Source organism: Fulmarus glacialis, unplaced genomic scaffold (genome assembly GCF_000690835.1).
Source record: "Fulmarus glacialis isolate BGI_N327 unplaced genomic scaffold, ASM69083v1 scaffold1568, whole genome shotgun sequence".
NCBI lineage: Eukaryota > Metazoa > Chordata > Aves > Procellariiformes > Procellariidae > Fulmarus > Fulmarus glacialis.
Genome location: NW_009226110.1, coordinates 49259 through 63076, shown reverse-complemented (window position 1 = coordinate 63076; position 13818 = coordinate 49259). Strand labels below are relative to the sequence as shown.

Sequence of the window (13818 nt, the reverse complement as noted above, 5' to 3'; positions counted from 1 at the left end):
GCATTACAGATTCAAAATGATAGATTAGTCCTGCAAACAGAACATTTTTCTCTATGCCCTCCCCAAAATGGTTGGTTGTTTATCACAGCTCTTCTGCTGGGACCTTTCCTTTTACTCCTGTTTTAGTGTTGCCTGTGACAAATAAAAAGTTGGGCATCCAGCCATCCAAAACTCAGGAAGAACATGCATATTTTCCTATAACAAATAGGAAATTAATCCCATAAGCTAAGAGTCTGAGTATTTGTATATACATAAAAATATTAGCGATTTGTGAAGACATAGTGGGAGGATAATGGAAATGTGATCCCTAATACTGCTTTTCACCAAGAAATCTGATATTAAAATAGTGACAGTCCAAGAGTAGTATAAGCACAACACTAATGTATCACAACACTTATTGTCCTTAGGACTCTCTCTCAGACAAAGAAATTTAGCTTATTTCTTTCTATTAATGCGTACCTTTCACTGCATGAACAAGGTACGAATGAAACGAACATCGAAGAGTTTTGAGTCATGTGTATGATCACTGAAAACTGAATGTTCCCTTTGATTCACAGCAAAGCAGGTCTCGAGTTTGATCTGGTGAACTCAAACTTCTGACCAGAGCCATGATACGGACATGCGTTTAACACAGGTGGGCAGATCGCCGGGAGTCTGGCGGTGATCACCGACGCGGCACACATCCTGGTGGACCTGACAAGCTTCCTGATCAGCCTCTTCTCACTGTGGCTTGCCTCCAAACCTCCCACCAAGCAGCTAACTTTCGGGTGGCACCGAGCAGGTAGCAAACATGTCACAGTATAACATGTGGAACGGGAAAGGGAAGTCATCATAGCCAGGGACTGGAAAATGTGCCGACGTCCAACATACATAGGTCTGCAGATACTTAGAGATAGTGCACTAATGTGCTTAAAGCCCCCAGGACACATGACAAACAGAGCAAGCCAGTGAGCTTCAAAGAAGTAAAAAGCACAGTCATCTCTTATCTACAAATGTGTCTTTCAGTTCATTATTATATAGTTTTGGGCTGGTGCTAGATTTGGCTGAGATGACAGCAGCTTCCCTCAGTGACTTGAGTGTGAGGAGGACTGAGTCCTCAATCTACTGTGAAATATAAGTTTCTATAAAAACAGCAATACCCATAAAAATGAGGGTCTACCTCATTTATAGAATGATAAAGCAAATCATTAAATTATTTTAAAAAGACAACAGTGTTATATTTGTAAAAAAGTGAGATCCTTTAACATTTACCATTTTCTAAATCCTCTCCCTGCATATCTCTTTATCACTGCTGGGTTTTATCAGATGGAAGCACTGGTAGGTTTTGAAAGTTCTCTGTCCTCAACCGAAATCAACATATTTACAGATGACACCTAATACCAAAAGCCTTATGATCAAACACAAGTGCTTTTACAAAAGACAAGACATGAACAAAATATTAACTATGAGAAAAATTTTCTGGGGTTATGATTCTGTTCATGATTTAGACACGTAAATATCAATGTCTACATGTAAGTGAGCACATATAAGCACAGGGTCCAAGTTTCTGATACGTTCAATAGAAATCTAGGCTTCGTTCAGCTGTCTAAATATAGAGGCCTAGTGCTATATCCCTAGGGTGTCTGAGACTTATGCATGGGAATGGCAGCTGTAGCACAAGACCCACAGGAGACTGCACAGGATGCCAAGCACAAGACCAGGGCAACTCAAATGCCACCAGTCACTTGTAGTTAAGAATCTAGGAAGTGTTCCTAGTCAGTCAATGGAGCAGGGAACTGTGTGAATCGCCATTAATTTGATGTCCATTGTCCGCAATGGGAGCTTAGACATCTAGCTCACACCTATATGTAAACATTTTAATTTAGTTGCCTTGTTCTGGAAATGAATCCCCTGCTGGGTGTCTTAGGGCTCAAGTTATTTGCTCATGTGTAAGGGATTGGTGCTATTTGAAATGTCCTAATGTGTTCCACAAAGTCTCCAGCTGCCACTCTAGAAGGCTATGAGTCATCTATACATCTCGTGTCAAGTCATACATGGAGGTGTCAGTGTATCTCAAATGGCTCTAGACACCTATGCACCTGAACTGAGGACTCAGATGATAAATGCTTCAAGGATGTTCAATATGAAGGTCCAGAAGCAGCTTCTGGCTCAGGATGTCTGCAGGCCAAGGTTGCCTGGAGCTGCAGAATGTACCAGACAAGACATATGCCATACTCATCCTGTTTATATATTGCTCCGTAAATATATTCTACCAACTCCGCTGGAAACAGGCTGCTGGATGAGGGGGAGGTTTAGTATGACTGAAGCGTGGCTGGCATTATGTTGCCAAGACACAGTTGAATATTGTAGTTTAGCAAACTACTACTTACCATCAGTTGATCCATAATTACTTTTTGTGTTTATGTTCTTTTAGCCCAGGAATAAAGGAAAGTGAAAGAGAGACTTCTCTCTTGCTGACGAGATGGTAGGCAGGTTCAGCCACCTCATGTAACTTCACCCTCAGTCTGTGTTAGACTTTTTAGCTTTTTGTCATTGCAATGCAGAACTTCAAGACCAATCTTTTATTGCCTTTTTATCCTGGTAGCAAAGAGAGCCCTGCATCGAATGTCAGTGGCTATTTAATTGCATTCCATGATAATTATCCTGTTTCTTGCTTATTTTCCTAGCTGTATTTCCAGTTTAATATGCAGGTGGGTGCCTTAATAGAGTAGCTGAGGGCAGTCAGGTGGGTGGCAGAGTCACTGTGTGCTGACTACCAGAGTCTTGCAGCTGCAGCCCTCCATGACACTGGAAGCTGTTTTTTCACTGCTTTTCTCAGACTGCTAGATAGGGTTTGTCATGCAAAGACTGTGTATGACAGGGCTCGAGTTTAGCAGGAGCCATCTGAATGCCTCCTGTTTCCTAAGCCAGAAGTAGGCAGCAGAATCAGTCAAGACAGCAGTTCAACACAATCCTTTGGGTGTGCAGCTACTTTCAGCAACATGGCTGGAAGCGTAATATTGAAGGAGACTGATAGTATGAGCCAGACCTACTTCCAGGCAGGAGGAGAGCTCTCTTCAGCCTCAATTTCTTTATCTCTGGTATGATTCAGAGTTTCCCAAACAATCCTATACTATTACTTGCTGTGCTCTGTTGGTACTAGTAGTTCTGAAGAAATGTAACTGAGAACATCTTGAGTAAAACATTTACTGCTTCTGAACTGGTCTGTAAGCTTAGCTAGACTTTTGCTAAGATACTACACTGAAAAGTAATGTAGGTAAAGATGACCTCTAGCATTTTCAGCTGTGGAGTATATGCACACACACACACACAGACATTTATGCAGGTGTTTGCAAAAGCTGTTGGCTCCTTTCATGGCAATGATAGCATAGCCATCAACACCTTCACTTGGGCCAGGTTTGCAGGGTTTCAACCTGTAACTTGCAGAAAATATAAACACCGGGTTTATCAGAAAATATAAACATCATGCTTTATGTTAGCTTCTCTCTATCTACTCTTAAGCAAAACTAGATTTCCCTGTCAGTGCACTTTCATTTGTTATTTGTCAGTTTTAGACAAAATTGTTATTTTGATAAGCATCTGGAACCTGGACTGCTGCAAAATGTGTGACCCTCATAAAAATGTATTCAAAATCATAAGCTGGGTTTCAGCTGACAGTGGAGGTCTGTGCAAGTGCTTTGCTCTTTCTGGCTACCTGCTGCCTTTCACTTTACTGTGATCTTTCATTTTCCTTGGTATTGTCTCAGTTGTGCTCATAAAGTGCCACATTTACCCATTCAAGTCACATGGCAATTACTAGTCCCACATCCTATTAAAAACATGGTGCATGTTCATACGAATGTCCCCAGACCTCGCCTATGGCAGTGCAATAAAAGGTGGCCTTGGGGACTGGATTTATTTGAGCCCAACTCAGAGCCAATAGAGACGAAATTAAATTTTGCTGCCCCAGGGAAAAAATAACTTCTTTTGTCCTCATCACCGCTGGTGGCACAAAAATGATTTTGTGGCATTGGCAGGATGAGTCCCAGGAGAGGGGAAGGAGAGGCTTTGCTGGCAGGACCTCGTCAGGGGCTGTCACTGCCTTTCTGAAGCGTGAAGAGACAAGAGGAGTGCAGAAAGAAGAGAGGCTATTGGAGGGGGATCACGTCTGCCAGTGGGTATGGGTGAGCCGTGCCTCTCTCCTTCCCTCCAACCTCTGCTCCTGTGACTAAGATAATCTTGTCAGGGGAGGAGGGCTGGTTCCTGGGGCCTTCAAACCATACTGGCAGGGCCAGGCAACTATGTAAGCTGTAAAAGAATTGCTCTTTTATCCTTCCTTACCTTTACAACTCCTTTTGCTCCTCCCCAAATGATCTTTTTCACCTCTCCAATTTCTCCAAATGCCACATGAACTCAACACTGGAATGGGCACAAAAGTAGGAGCAGGTAGAACAGGGTTAGGCCACCACATGCATGGGGCTGCCCTGGGCAGCCACTGGATTTGCTGTGACCAAAAAGGAGTTTGGCCCATTCTTTGTGAGCATCAAGGCTGCCGATACACAAGATGTAACTCTGCTGGCTGTAGAGCTCACAGACCTGGAACCATTACCATCAATCCCTTAAAATTTCATGCGTTTCTGTTATGACTCCTGTTAAAATCAGGTTTTTTTAATTCCTAGAAATTCTGGGAGCTTTGATGTCTATGATAATTATTTGGATGGTGACAGGTGTGTTGACATATTTGGCAAGCATGAGGCTGCTACACCCTGGTTATGATGTTGATGCTACAGTGATGCTCATTACCTCTGCTTGTGCCGTGCTCGCCAACATCCTGTAAGTTACTTTGTTTTCCTCTCCATATAACTTTTGAACCTTGAACCTGCTGCTGTATTTCAATAAAATACAATAGGGAGTTATTGGCCTCAAAAATATTAAGTGTTTATGAGTTTCATGAGTGTATAGAAAGGGGTAGAGAAGAGAGATCCTGCTTCTCATTGAAGGCTGCAGTTGTTCTCCTCCTTTCTGTTAGCTGCCACACTGGGAAGGGAAATTATAAATGCACAAACTCCAGGAAAAGATTAATCTCCATCTCACTTTTTATTAGATGTCAGAACATTCAAGAACTCTATAGAAAATGAGGCCTCATTAATTCCCCTGTTCACAGACTTTCTTGTTTGTATAAAGAACACTGAATCACCTAGGAATTATCTGCTTAGCCACTCTGCATTTTTACCTAATGCGTCTGATTTTACCGTTCAGCATTCAGAAGTTAGAGGATTGATGACGTGTGTGACATCACTGCTTTCAGAGATGCAATAACCCCACTGATACTTGCAGCTTTACATCTCTTGCAGACTAAGCCTGATTCTGCACCAGACCGGCCACGGTCACAGCCATGGGGCACAAGCCAGAGAACATGTGTCGGCCCCTCTGGAAAAGGCAGCTCTGAGCAATGCCAGTCTGCGGGCAGCCTTTGTGCACACCATCGGAGATCTATTCCAGAGTATTAGTGTGCTAATTAGCGCACTTATCATCTTCTTTAAGGTTAGTTTTATTAGTTCACTTGCCTTCCTTGCAATTAGGGATAACAGTTATTTTCATAGCATTGTGACACTAGGTACTATGTAAATATTTTCTCTGTCTTAATGATATACATTGTAATTTAGTCAAAGACAATTATACTTATTCTTGGGAATTGAAATGACTGTTGAGAGTGTAACGCTTGTTTCTTGGTGTTTCAACTGCAAGGAGGATACTTCGGTGTCTCTCCCTTTCTTCGTCTGTAGTGCCTTCCTTCCCTGTGCTGAGGCTCCCTAACTGGCAAAGGAGGTCAGCACTCATTCTGTACTAATGAATGGTATATATTATTCTTTGAGATTAACTAATTAAAAATGGCAATAACCAACAATAATGAAATTAACAGTGTGATGTGTTCATATTTTTCTAGCCAGAATACAAAATAGCTGACCCAATCTGCACATTTGTGTTTTCCATCTTTGTTTTGGCAACCACCATCACCATTTTAAGGGATGTTTTGATTGTGTTAATGGAAGGTAGGACCTGACTCCAGAATCAATACAGTTATATTTTGAGTTTTTTTCTCTCTCTTTCTCCATAACGCTTATACTTGCTGACAAAAGTATAATAGCACACTTCTGTATCAGTTTCCAATATTCCCATAATTCTGATCTTACTTTAAACCTAATTACAATTTTAATCAAAACTGTTTTCTACCATTGCACTAGAAGATTTATACATATGCCAGTTTTTGTAAAAATCTGTGTACTGGTGTTTTGCTAATGTGTTCCTAAAACTGCGTTGCTTTTGTTTGTTGTATGTGTAACATTGCTTTTTATCACCCCTTTGGCATATGAGATGTCTACTCACCTTATTCGTTGTGAACACCCATGTGAAATACAAGTCTGTCTTTGCCAAGAAAAAAACCCGAAGAAAAGAAAAAGACTGTGCTTTGAACTGTGTCTGTGAAATATGCTGAATGCAAGAGGCAGAAGTTTAAAAAATTTTTAGCTATGCCAGTCCAGAAAAGCAAGCTGATGGAGCTTTCCAGTCGCATTCAGGTGCAAGGGAATAGACAAATCTCAGCATATCAGCAGCAAGAAGAACTAGGCTTAGCAATATTTAATCCTGTCAGCTATGGGCCTGAACATTCGATTTGCAAGGCCACATGACTTGAGCAGTCGGAGATGCATGTTTTTGCCTTCCTTACACTGAATAATATAATGCAGCCTCTTCCACTGCTATGAAGACATAAGGATTAAAGGGAAAAGTAGCTCTAACAGTGTAGGTTTTGAATGGATACGAGTTACTCGGTGTGACTATCTGCATGGCTATTTACTTCTCTCTTTTACTTTGCACCTATTTCTATTTCAAGAAAGAAAATCTCCAATATTGTTTTACAGTAAAGCTTCATTCTAGGGTTGGTTTGCTTTCAGTGATTATGAGATGGAGATATGTCTGTGTAGAAGTGTACCTAGACAGAGTGCAGCAACTGGCTGTATCTTGGCTGCCAAAAAATCAGAAGATCTCTTGATTACTGAAAAAAAATCAAACTACCAGGAGGGCCTGGCAGCCCCTGACACTCAGGAGTCTCTTTCTCACAGCAGTGATTCCCAGCTTCCCTAAGCAGTGCTGACATGCCAAAATCGGCAATGCTCTGTTCCCCTCTGCAGCAAGCCCTTTTACGTTCTCCTTCTGGGGAGGTCTCTGAAGCCAGCCTCCTACCTCCTAAGCAGCATATTCTGCCCAGGATTTTCTAAAGAGAAATTGGATGTTGGAGCTGGTGTTGGAGGTGGTTCTTACCCCATGCATCCAGTCTGTCCCAGGGTGTCAGCCCCACAGCCCCTGCGACTGACTGTGTCATGCAGGCACTGACTGTCCATGGTTTTCGCTAAAGAGCACGTGCATGTCAGCATCGTATTCCACTAAGTCAGTACTCCATATAGCGTATCATTCTCGTAATAAACGGATAGGACAAAGCATACAACACTGAGGTCATTAACGATTACAAATAATTATCAGTTATGGTATGAAAGACAAAATCAACCAATACTGTGCTTATCATTATTATACTCCATAACTGGTGGCATTAAAAATATTTTTCAGTTTACTGATCCAAGTGAAGCATGATGAGCATAGCTGTTCACGTGGGCATAGAGGTGCATTCCCAAACTCCTAGGTCTCACTTCAGGGAAGATCTGTAGTTAAATTCCTCGGTCAAATTTGGATTTAGATTAAACTCTGAATTTCATGTTGCAACTCACCCTATCACAATTGTCCTCACTCTGAATGAGGGTCATCACCATCATCATCTTTCGTAAGAAGGCTCATCTAGGAAAACAATCCCTGATCTGCTCAATAACTAGACCTGGGATCTAATCTCATCTAAGATTCCTGAGTCAAACCATTTTAATCTTTATGTTTGTCTTTCCCTCTCTGCTAAACAGATGCTTCTCTATTGTGTAAATGTATTGAGGACAGAATCCCTCAGAAGTGCTCAGGTGATGCCATAAAATCTGCACTCACAAAAGATGTTGGTGCAAAACTAGGACATGATCTGGCTAAACAGCTCACTTCCCTATGTAAACTGGACCCTTAGAGTATCTCCTAAGACATGCATGAGTCTCATTCTTCCATGAAGAAGTATAAAACAAGGGATAGGATTAAATTTCACAGTGAACTCTGAAGTAGACAGGCTTTCCAAAGCGTTGAATATTTTTACAAAAATTATACATCTAACAATAAAGGTTCATGATGCATTTTCCTCTAATGATCATCATTCTTATCTCTTCAAAATATTTTTTTTCCCACCAATTTCTCCTTTTAAGGAACATCAAAAGGATTTGTTTATGATGCAGTGAAAGCAAGAATTTTAGCAGTTGAGAAAGTGGAGTCTGTTCACAACCTTCATCTTTGGTCTCTGACAATCAATCAAACTATTCTATCTGCTCATGTTGCCACAGGTCAGTACATTTCTGTAGACAGGGAGTAAGTATTCAGCTGCTGTCTAGTAAAATCAGTCTCTCCTGATTGGGGTACAACTGACTCTGTATCTGTTGCTTGTTAAAAGAAATGCCATCATTTTGTTGGAAAAATAACAACAATAACAACAAAAAGCTCTCAAATCCTCCTCCCAGAAATCTTGCCAAAACAACAGGGACCTCTACCAACAGGGGCCTCTACCAAAACTTGAAAACTGCAGAGGTTGTGGAGCAAGGAAGTAAACTACAAGATATTTTAAATAAATTAGAAGAATTAGACCCAGGCTGGATTTTTCTCACAGTATCAAATAGATTTTGGAGTGGATTTGATAAACTTGAAAACTGTTGATCCCTATAAGAAAAACTAACAGGGCAAATCTGCATTCCTATGCATCTCTAGCTGTAAAACAATCTTTAAAACATAGCTTGGAGCACAGAGCTAACTCCAGGGGAGCAGTTCATCTTTAAAATTACTGTTTTAAAATGTAGTCCTTACCCCTTATAACAAATTGTCCATTGCCCAGATCAATTTTCTTGTTTATCTGTTTGCTTTGTACATGTTACGGTTTATTTAAGAGAAAAATTCCACCTGTGTTTGGCCAAAAATGGGTTCAGAGGCGAAGTCCTCCATGGAGCCCCCACTTCCCAAAAAGAATGGGTCTATCAGCCACCCGAATCACTTGGCACTGTTGCTACTGCCTGATGGATGAACTAATCTTTACTAAGTATTCCTGCGTTCCTCCAGCCTTCTGCCAAACTGAATTTCTTTGGTGATTACTCTTAGCTCAGCTCTTGCCAAAATTGCATATTCTGACCACATTTGAATGAACAAACTTTTGCTGACATGCAGCTTCCTGAAAGGAGGATAAAAAGGACAAGAAACACTTCTCAAAAAAACTTCTTGTTAGAAGTTTGTGAATACTTTCTGTCAGTAAACACTTACCCTTCTTTAAAGTATTATATTATATGCATTTTGATTATTTTCTGCTTGCTATCTATAGCAGACACAGCGGACAGCCAGAAGATTTTGAGAGATATTACTCAAGCCCTGTTTGAGCACTACAGCTTCCACTCCATCACCATTCAGATTGAATCGGGAGAGGATCAGAAACGAGACTGCGTCTTCTGTCAAGAGCCCAGGGATTAAAGGGAGCAGTATGCTATGCAAAATAATGATCACCCTCTTACAGGTCAATGGAGACTATATGTGCTGGTTGTATGTTATTGATTAACAACAAATGGTAATTAACTGAACTAAAAAGCCCTGCCACTGTGAGCAGTGCATGGACCTTTATTTGTTGGTACCATCTACCAGGAGAGAACATGTATTAGGTCCATCCACCAGCTAGATTGCCTGTCCATCAGCAGTTACTCTCAATTACAAGAGAAAGTAGCTAAATTATTCTTGACTAGAGCAACAGATTGGCACCAAAGCAACATTTAAGAGTGCCTGTTTGTAATCACAGGTAACAAAAAACTAATCAGCCTTCAAATTACCAGCAGACCAATTATCACAAAATGTAATGAAATGTAAGTTTGGTGTTAGCAAAGCTCAATACTTACTCAGGATAAAAAAGAAAATTTAAATTAGCACAAGGGATGAAGAAGTCTGGGAAAGAAAGAGATGGTGGCATGTGCTTTCCCTGCCTTTTGGCAGACATTCCTCCTCCTGCATATTAAAGGAAGTATCAGATGCGCACCATATTCTGCAGCGTGGATCACAAGAGGATTCGCTCCATTCACATTTGGCAAACAGCTCTTTGTTTTTTAGCTAGCCCTATCTATTTTTCAGGTAGCCCTCAGCCAAACTCTTTTCTGCCAGACATGGGCAGTGTTCTCTATTATCAAGACAACCCATAACTCATATCGCATTGCATCATAGTAAGTTGTGATGGAACATTTGTAGTGGATTTTTAGGTGTCCATATCACAAGGTACCACTGGGTCGTGACAATAAAATAGACCGGGTGCTCCTGGAAAAGGAAAAAATAATTAGAACAAGGAAAGACTGTGAGCCATTGTGAACATCACATCTAGTGTCCTTCATAGTATGGCCTGTGGGGTCTTACCCAGTAATGCTACATCCCTGAAGTTATATCAGATAATGAAAAAACCCTCTGGCATATCACACAGCATTCCCACTGTACAGGGAAGAGACGTGCATCTCCTTCAGGCAGCTAATTCCCAGATTCCTTAACAGGATGTGTTAAATCTTCCTCTTCTGCATACCTGGCAATGGTTACTGCGGAACTGGGAACAAAGAGTCAGGTCTTGCTGCAGTGCCTCTATTTTTGTCCAATCAACTGAATTGAACTCTCAATTGTTAGCAAAAACAAGGGTTGCATTTCAAAATGCATGCTCAACTGCTTCTTCACAGAACAACTTCAGTTCTGCCCTTGGCCATAATAGTGCAGCTTCACTGTCCATGCAGAACTAGATGTAATATTTTCCCACTCCACAATCCTCACTCCCACAGCTGTAGGGCTCATTTTATTAACAGGCTTGTTAGAACAGAATGAAGTATGCGATACCGGGTGGTACTGAGTTTCTAGTCTGAGAGCTGGAAAGAGCATTGTGTTATTAAGTTGTAAAGAGGCCTTGCTTTTTAGGGAATTCAGTTTTATTTGCAGTAGGTTCACATTAGTTTTCTACTTTATCATCCTAAGGAGATTAGAGTTTATTATTAGGGGCTTTTGGCTATGGATAATACATAACTATGTGATGATAGATTGATGTATTAAGACGGCATTTGTTACCTGGTAGGGGAAATATGAAATTATTCTGCTTTGTGGAGGCATCCCAGAAGATCTTAGTCAGGTAAATCTCCCACTGAAATCAGATAAGGTTTCAGATAAACACAACACCCACCAAGAATTTCATGAGTATCTCATTATTTACTGGCTTGAAAGAACTGAGAACATAGTAGTGGTATTCAGTACAGTGATAAAGACAATTCTTGCCCTTTACAGCTGAAACTCCAGAAGATAAGACACAGATAAAATAAAGCACAGTAAGAAACCCTAAATAGAAATTAACTTGTATTTTGGCCAGTTTCTCTGCTGGTACAATTTAGCATAGTTACCTCCTACCAAAGGCAACTCAGCTGTGCTTGTTAAGTAACCTGAGCATCTTTTTCATTAGTTAGGGAGGATAAGTTCATAGGGTGGCCTTCATGTGAAAAAAATGTCTTTCAAAATGTTTTGAATAAGATGAGGACACAGATCTGTTATAAGAAGGAAATCTGAGGAACAGTTTTATGGTCAAGGACAAGGTAAAAGATAATGAGTGGATGACAGAAGCATCCATATAGGACACAGATTCAGTTCTGAGCTTTAGGCTGAGATGGAGATAAAGACCAAAAGTTTAAGAGCAAGTGTTGATCTTGGAAAAAATTTAAACAGACAAGTGACGTGGTCCACCAAGAAAGCTATGCTGAATAGCAGAGCTGTGGAAAAGCTGGATGGAACAACACAAGAGGGGGCTGGAAAAAAGAATATTCAGCAGCCGGGACCAGGACTGACAAGGCAACTGTCCAAATGAATTGAAAGGAAGGGGAAGACTTTCATTACATTTTGGAAAAAGGAGCAGTGAAATATAGAGACATGAGGAAAGAAGGAATTAATCCAAAATAATGATCCTTGATGAAAGGGAGTGGGGGAAATTTATAAAAAAGAAGGTTTAAGAAGGAAGTGATGTAGCAGCTGCCATCCGCAGTAATCCCAATGATCCATCAGATCCTCAGAATGGTAGCCTGGGTATGTGAGTAGTAAAGGTCAGGGCAGGAATAGAGAGGAAGAAGAGAAGTTTGGGTTTGGTAGCAGCAAAATTTATATTTCAGGCGAAAGAATTTAACCACGTGTCTTTAGCAAAAGCTAGAGATGGTGTAATTGTCTCTACTTTCTGTTGTGGAATTTACTCTAGCAGACTACTGTAGCAAAAGTAACACAATGGCTTATGAAAACCTAAGGAAATTTTACCTAAATATGATAGATTAATTTAGAGCAAATATTTACCTGTGGTTATGAATATTGCTATAAAGAGCTGAATCTTTAATGCTCCCACTATGTATATGAATGTAAAATGTATATTTGTTCTTCACCCCCATCTAGTCTGATCCTCAGGGATATTATCTTGGTACGAGGTTGTGTTCAGAATACTGTCTGACTGGCTGGGGAGGATTTCTGCAGAAATGCTACTGCGATATTGTCATGGTTTAACCCCAGGCGGCAACTCAGCCCCACCCAGCCGCTTGCTTACTCCCTCCCGGTGGGATGGGGGAGAGAATTGGAAAGGTAAAAGTGAGAAAACTCATGGGTTGAGATAAAGACAGTTTAATAGGGAAAGCAAAAGCCTCACACGCAAGCAAAGCACAACAAGGAATTCATTCACTACTTCCCATTGGCAGGCAGGAGTTCAGCCATCTCCAGGAAAGCAGGGCTCCATCACGCATAATGGTTACTTGGGAAGACAAACGCCATCACTCCGAACATCCCCCCCTTCCTTCTTCTTCCCCCAGCTTTATGTGCTGAGCATGACGTCATATGGTATGGAATACCCCTTTGGTCAGTTGGGGTCAGCTGTCCCAGCCGTGTCCCCTCCCAGCTTCTTGTGCCCCCCCAGCCCACTCGCTGGTGGGTGGTGTGAGAGGCAGAAAAGGCCTTGGCTCTGTGTAAGCACTGCTCAGCAATAATGAAAACATCCCTGTGTTATCAACACTGTTATCTGCACAAATCCAAAACATAGCCCCATACAAGCTACTGTGAAGAAAATTAACTCTGTCCCAGCCAAAACCAGCACAGATATACAGAGGCCAGGACTGAGAAATTCAGAGACAATTTCTAGACTTCTCTGCTTTTATTAACTTTGCATCCTTTTGATTGTCTGCAGAATAACTATAAGAAAATTGACAAAAAATTGCTCTCTCTAAATCATTCTTGGAACTACTGTGAAACAGAAACGTATTTGTTATGTAAGTGGTCTGTTTTCCACGTCTGACTGTTTTTTGGTGGAGTTCAGTTCACATGGGCAAGTACATGGCTTTACTGACTGGCACTGAAATTTTATGTACATAGGTGTATTTATCTTCCTCTAAATTTTAATGTAGTCATTTTGCAGCTTGTAAATTATATCGTTCTCCATTCCCCAAAAAGCACTCTCTCTTTTTCACTTTCCACAACCAAAATCTAACACACTGAGCAGAGCCTGAGTATAAGGAGTTTGTAGAAGCTCAAGACTTTTTGGAGTAGAAACCATGAAACGGGCAAATGCAAAGATAAACTTTCCTCATTCAGCACTGACAAAGGGCCTAAGTGCCAATATTATGCTGAGATGACCATCAAACA

The 13818-nt window shown here is 40.9% G+C and overlaps 1 protein-coding gene across 1 annotated transcript; it reads left to right on the top strand.

Moving 5' to 3' along the window:
- Positions 1-634: 634 nt before the first annotated feature.
- On the top strand, positions 635-9624 carry SLC30A8 (solute carrier family 30 (zinc transporter), member 8; the record flags this gene model as incomplete). The annotated part of the gene is made up of 6 exons (XM_009582680.1): positions 635-781; positions 4659-4812; positions 5334-5523; positions 5927-6032; positions 8325-8459; positions 9479-9624. Coding segments are annotated over 6 exons (878 nt in total), but the record flags the coding sequence as incomplete, so codon positions are not given.
- Between the last annotated feature and the right edge of the window lie 4194 nt (positions 9625-13818).